The 6,604-nt window shown below is 36.3% G+C and overlaps 1 protein-coding gene across 1 annotated transcript; it reads right to left on the bottom strand.

The window, feature by feature from the left end:
- Positions 1-3,714: 3,714 nt before the first annotated feature.
- Positions 3,715-6,116, bottom strand: LOC132045858 (uncharacterized). The gene is made up of 6 exons (XM_059436436.1): positions 5,995-6,116; positions 5,790-5,908; positions 5,250-5,684; positions 4,914-4,967; positions 4,238-4,355; positions 3,715-3,878 (listed from the first exon to the last, which is right to left on the bottom strand). Exons 3-6 carry the CDS (start codon positions 5,676-5,678, stop codon positions 3,715-3,717), a joined length of 765 nt encoding a protein of 254 aa, XP_059292419.1. The 5' UTR covers positions 5,679-5,684; positions 5,790-5,908; positions 5,995-6,116.
- Between the last annotated feature and the right edge of the window lie 488 nt (positions 6,117-6,604).

Below are 6,604 nucleotides of genomic sequence, written 5' to 3'. Positions count from 1 at the left end.
GGGGTGACGTAAGTCGCAACTCTACTGGAATAACCACGGTCGTAACGCATTAAAACGCATGGAAATGTCAAAGTTAAGTTAAACGTGCTAAGGTCGGGAACCGGTATGCGGGATGGGTGACCCCATCCCAGGAAGGATCCAAAAATATATATATATATATATATATATATATATATATATATATATGAGTAAGTGGTGAAACTATGATAGAGAAATTTCTGTAAGATCTTGAGATGAATGTAAATGGTTTAAGTCTGAATGTGATTACGTATGACATCCCCGAGAATATGTGTGTATATACACCCCTCGGCCAAATCGTATTTGATGAAATTCAACAAACCACTTATTATACCTCGTACGTCCGACTACGATTACGATACAATTTAATTCACATAATATTCATTTTTACTACCCATATCTTCAATTTATGCAACCATAACAACAATTTTTTTCCTTCTTTCAAATCCAATCCGATCATTCCTCTATTAAATCTTTATTCTAACTCGATACGTCAACTTTCCATTCCATTTCGAATACTACTACCACCTACCATAAATCTCTATACGTCGACTCAACACATGAATTTCATCGTTTTCATGCGACATACTCATCGATATACTCCTATGCATTCGATTCTGATTGTGAATCTATTCACTAAGAACCCTGGAGTTTGGCTATGAAGAAACAAGTTGGAAACTCGGTTTTCTCTTCTTCTTTTTTCATATGGATTTGTTTTCTCTCTTTCTTGATTTCTTGTATGTGTACGCTCCCATCATGAGTTCTAGGGAAAATAAGTGAATTAAGCACGGTATAACGTATGATTATGATCTATGGCCAAGTGGTCCCCTTTTCTTGAAAATTCTGGCTTCCTTCTTTTTCATGAAAAATATTTTCCTTAGTTCCAAATTTGCCCCTAGTTTCTCCGATTCCGATACGACTTTTTACCCATTTCGACATACCCCATTTGATCCTCGACTTACCAGGCCTACGATAAATATTTTTGTTCACCCTATATCCGATTTAAAATCGTATGGACCGCTAGACTAATTAGGATTTCGAACAGCCCCAGTATGGTAATATCGGAAAATGATAGAAGGACTTGGAAAGTGAAGGCTCTTACAATTACTTCGATCGAGTGTGAGTATGTAATTGGCAGGAAGATCTCCCCCGAAGTGTTTGTAAAACCTATAGGGTTGATTTAACATTCGAGGACGAATGTTTTAAAGGGGGGGAGGATGTTATATCCGGCATTTTTGAGTGGTTGGAAAATCTGGAAATAACCTTGACTTGTAAAGAATAAGGCCAAGTTTGGATTTTTCTTAGTATGTGTATGCCGGTTATGGAAACCTGAACGCGGAAACAATGGAGAAGGCCTAAGGGCAAAATTGGAATTTTGAAAATTTATTTCGGAAATTTCAAAATGTGATCCATAAGTCATTGGGCTCAAAAAAAAATTAAAGGAATGGAGGCCCAATTTCTTAAGGGTGGCCGGCCAAGAGGCCTTGGCCCAAACCCATGAAATTGGTCATGTGATGGTCCATGTGTGAATTATTATATATGCCTAATCTCTAGAATTCTAAAGAGATCAAAGGAAAAATCAAGAAGAAAAAAAAAAAAAAAAAAAAAAAAAAGAGAGGAGAAAAGGAAAAAGAAAAATTTCTAGCCCTTCAATCCTAGTCCAAAAATTGTAATTTTCATATATTCTTAGTGAGCTCAAGGTGCTCTTCATGGTGATATAGATATCTTGGCAAGAAAGTGGTTGTGGTGGCAAGAAGAAATCATTGAAGGAAGGTAAGAATTTCATGCTTTTACTATGTTATGGAAGGTTACATATATGTTATGGTGTGTAGAGTTGCATGAATATCATGAAATTGTGGTGTGTGTGTGCATGGCCGTGTGGTTGTGCAAGTGTGTGCATGGCCGTGTATGTGTGTGTTGTGGTGTAGGCAAGGTTGAGTTAATTTTATGTTGTATTCTAGTTATGGATGTTGTGAAATTTATATTGAACATAAAAGTTGAATGAATTGGGTTGAATTGGAAAATATGGATGTTGGCCGTGGCTATGGAAGAATTGGAGATAGTGATGAATTGTTTTGTTTGATATGTTGGATGTATTGTTATGATTCTTATAATCTAAACGGAGGAAAAAAATGATGTAAGTTTGTATTGATTTGGAAGGGTTGGAAGAATTATGGCCTTATGTTGGAAAGTTTGTATATTTTGTATACTTTGTATATATATTGTAGAAATATTATGAAACGCTTCCGTATGGTATTGTAATGATTTTGATTAGTAGTGAATGTGAGTACGATGGTGATGGTTTGAAATTTGAAGTCGGAATGAAAGCGATTGCATTATGTAAGAAGAAGACTAGTTGCGTATTGTATTGTGTTTTATTGTGATTGTTGATGTTGTTGATGTTGTTGTTGGGTTGTTGTTGGTTGTTTGAGCCGAGTTGAATCTCGGGGGGTTATATTTATAGTGGAGGTGCTGCCGAAATTTCGGTAGACAAGTATTTAACCAAAGTTGAAATCTCGAACCTCATGAATAGTAGCGGTAAAGGTGACCATTTGGATTTTTGACGAAACGAGGAATCGAAATTGGACGAGCGTAAGGCACAACAAAGGTATGTAAAGTCTTGCCCTTCATTCTTTGGCATGTTCTAAGTGTAACGAACTTGAACGCGAGCCTCGAGCACGATTACGCTTCTCTTGAAATCCGAGATTGAAATTAGCTCAAAATCATTTAGTAAGATTGAATTGTTCCTTTACCTTTTGTCGGCAAAATTGCCTATATGTGCATAGCTTCCACAAATGGAGTCGGAATACTTAAGATGGTTATGGACGACTCCCTAAGGCTTATTATCCATAATTTATGTACGCTACTATGATTGGGTCCAAGGTGGGCCCACGAAACCCCGATAGTTCCATAAAATGACTCCGTTTTGCGTTCTTGTAAGGCATAAAATGACTCCTGGGTGTCCGAGTTAGACACCAGTCGCGGCCACATGGGGTTAGGTCGTGAGTGAGCGTGGCCATAGAGCTAAAGCGACGGTTACTGCGATGGTTAACAACAACAGTTGCTATAATTGGCCCTATAGCAATGGTTATTCTGCCTTTCTAATGCAATAATTGTTCTATGTCAATTGCAATGGTTCCCAATCGTCCCCATAGATGTTTATGCAACCGTTGTTAGGGCTATGGCAACAATTCTTGAATGTTATCACAACGGGAATTATCCTTACTGCGATAGTTTTTATCTATTGCAACGGTTGTGTTTTTCTTAGAAACGATCATCAAAAGTTCATTGCGACGGTTTTGAACAGCTATCGCAACGGTTTGTGTTACCTATTGCGATGCATTTCACGACCTACTGCAACGGTTCTTAACAGCTATCGCGACGGTTTGTGTTACCTATTGCAATGCTTTTCACAACCTATTGCAACGGTTCTCATTTCTTTTTGGACCTACTGCTACGGCTTAATTGAAATAGCAGCCCTGGTTATAAATTAATAGTTACCTATATAATAAATAATAATACACTACAAATTATATAAATCACAAAATGTAATTTTTCATCAACTTTCATAATCTAAAATATCCAACATTCATAATCCAAAATATCCAACATTCATAATCCAAATGTTCAGGATTCTTACATAATGCATGGATCAATATATGCATTTTCTCACTATGGTTGATGCAGAGTCCAGTATTATGTTGCGGACAAAGCCAAATATTTAATAATTGTTTCAATTCCAATTTTCTGACAAGCAACAACACTAAGGGAACCAACTGCAGTAAAACTGCAAAGTATATTGAACAGAAGCAACTGAAGTGTGCACCAAGGGATCAAACTTGGGACATATACTTGATGGTCTACTTCATTACAGCAGCAGCTCAAGCACAAGAATGCAAGGTCTATGTTAAGTTTTGTAGTGTCATTGATTTTTCACCAAGACATGATATGATGTACAAACACTTATACTATAGGCTGATACTAAGATTTACACATAGTACTAGCAGACAATGGAGTTGGTCTGTTCAACTGACACTGTACTACTACTATTTTTGGCTAAATAATGCACCAAGGGATCAAACTTGAGACATTGGTTGGTCAAGAATACAAGTCACTTATACATGGGAAAGGCTACTATGCACTACTGGATTTGTAGAGGATCTATCTACAGAGGAAGCTCAACCAAAATATGCACTAAGGGATCAAACGTGGGACATACACTTGGTTGACACAATAACATCAATAACAGTCACAGCAACAGTACATATACACAACATATGCTGGCAACTGGAAATGCAGAGCTGGTTTTCATAGTTTTTGGTGGGAGGTTTGTGTTTCTATGTATTGAAACAAAGTCAAACAAGAAGAAAGAGCAACACAAGGAAGCAACAGGTGGTCGTGCAGTCATGCAAAAAGAAAAGAGACCACACATGCTCAACAATAGACACAATGGATCCTGGATAAGTTACAAGATCACAGAGATAGTTTTGTGGCCAAAGTCAGGCCAAAAACTGTTTTTTCTGTTTTTAGACATAATTAGCAGTTTCTTAGCTTTAATTGCATTATCATTCTGTAGCACCAACTTAAGAAATCTTATAAGTCTTAAGTTGGTCACTAGTTTAATTAATCATTTTTATTAGCCTATGCATACATATGGCTACTTTATACATATGGCTACTTTTGTAAAGACTTATGATTTGTTTTGAGAAAAATATATAAAATAGCCGTAGGTACTACAATACCTAGTGGAATTTGTTTACAAAAAAGATCAAAGGTAACAGCTCATAACCCAAGAACCAAAAAGAGGAAAAAGAACCCTGAGGTTGTTGATCAACATATTTAAAACTACACCAAATGCTACTCCTACTATATGCACTTCTCTGTAAGCTATAGACCTTTAGTAGAAGCAGATCAGATAAATGAAAAAGAACTACAAAATTGCCAGCTATCTGATGAACCAACAAGCAAAAATCAGTCGGCATAATGAAATAAGAAAACTAGCAGGCATAAGATTTCTTCAAGTTTAGGTAACAAATTATAATTCTTGAACATAGATATTTAGAAAAATTATGAAACTGATGGTGTGCATGAATCAAAAACACTCATTTGCTTCAGATAGAGAATAAGAGGAAAAAAATGATTAGAGAGAAAAAACTTGTAGAAGTAGAAGCAGAAGGTAGAAGTAGAAGAAGAAGGATGAAAAGAAGAAAGAGATCGGAATAAGCACTGACCTTGATGTTACTACTAGCAGATGGACAATTGATTCGTTGCATAACAGCTTGTGGTGAAGAGGAAGCTTCTCCTGATGAACGAACACTAAATCTTAGCATGCTAGGATCAAGTCGTAAGTCCGGGTTTAGACGCTGAAGTTGCGCAATGACTCTCATTGTAATACCTTGTAGCATGGTATCCATCTGTGCATTGGATTTTTCATGCATACATTGTTGCATCCTCTCTTCCATTTGCTCCATTTTTGCCTGCACTTCATCAGTAATATTTGAAGAGGATCCAGAATCTCCCGCTTTCTGTTTCAAAAGAGTCTTGGTAACCTTATGTCCATATAATCTTACTCGACCTGGATGATCAGGTCCCATAACTGATGCATGTGCGTCAATTGGTTGACTGTCATCTTCACTTTCTTGGGTTTCTATTCTCTCCATTTCAGCCTACAAATCAGATTGAAGAGCAGAGAGTTCAAGTAAATTAAACTGATCCAATATTTAAGAACAAACAAATGACCTTGATAAACTTTGAATTAGAAAATCTCGTACTATTTTGCTTGCCGTATCTTCATAAGCATCCTTGTATACTCGGCCAGGTTTCCTTTTTCTAGTAGCCACGAAGAATTCCTTACTTGACAAAGCATTAGGATTTTCCTTCTTTTTTTTTTCTAGTTACATAAAAGTTAGCATAAAAATCTTCCCAAGTAAAGTCTACAAGTTCATAGTAAATGAACAATAAGAGAAAACATCAAACCTCGCGGATTATAGCAAAACTTGTTTTGCCAACAGTGTGTGGATACTTCAACTTTTTTCGATTCTCTGTATTTTTTCTGGATATTTCCTGCAAATAAATGAGTTAGTAAAACAATATGAACCAAAAATATAAAGATGAAGGGAATAAATCAGATATCTTTTGCTTTTAGTTAGCACTGGTTGAGTCTTTAAAATCCTTCCTGTTTCTTTCAGATGAGAATAATACGCTAATTTACAGAAAAAAGTTGTCCTTTTTTTTTTAAACTTAACCGAGCTATCTCAGAGTTCCAATATTCACGAAGATCCTTAAATTGACATTCTAAAACATTTTTAGGCCTTTTTGCCATTCGAAGTTCGTCATTGGCGTAGGCATAGTAGTGTTTCTTCTTCAACCGGCTCTTATAAGTTCTCCAAGCTGATTCAATTGCCTCCAAAGCCCATTCTTTGCAGCTTCAGGAGTGTCATATTTCTCCTACAATTTGGAGCAATTGGGTTAGCGCAAAAAAAAAAAAGTGAAGTATTTTCAACTAAAAATCGGAATATGAGACTTCAAACCTTGGTATATTTCCACATATCATCATGTGTCTTCAATTTCTTCCAATTAAGTACAT

Source organism: Lycium ferocissimum, unplaced genomic scaffold (genome assembly GCF_029784015.1).
Source record: "Lycium ferocissimum isolate CSIRO_LF1 unplaced genomic scaffold, AGI_CSIRO_Lferr_CH_V1 ctg8309, whole genome shotgun sequence".
NCBI lineage: Eukaryota > Viridiplantae > Streptophyta > Magnoliopsida > Solanales > Solanaceae > Lycium > Lycium ferocissimum.
This window is presented reverse-complemented; position numbering and strand designations above follow the sequence as displayed.

What these genes read in the sequence shown, in the direction of transcription:
- LOC132045858 (XM_059436436.1), bottom strand. Translation starts at nt 5,678, where the DNA reads ATGGAGAGAATAGAAACCCAAGAAAGTGAAGATGACAGTCAACCAATT. An exon ending in CTGCTAGTAGTAACATCAAG is followed by an intron (nt 4,968 to 5,249) that starts GTCAGTGCTTAT and finishes TTGGTTCATCAG; the next exon opens with ATAGCTGGCAATTTTGTAGT. An exon ending in TGTTATTGTGTCAACCAAGT is followed by an intron (nt 3,879 to 4,237) that starts GTATGTCCCACG and finishes GTAATGAAGTAG; the next exon opens with ACCATCAAGTATATGTCCCA.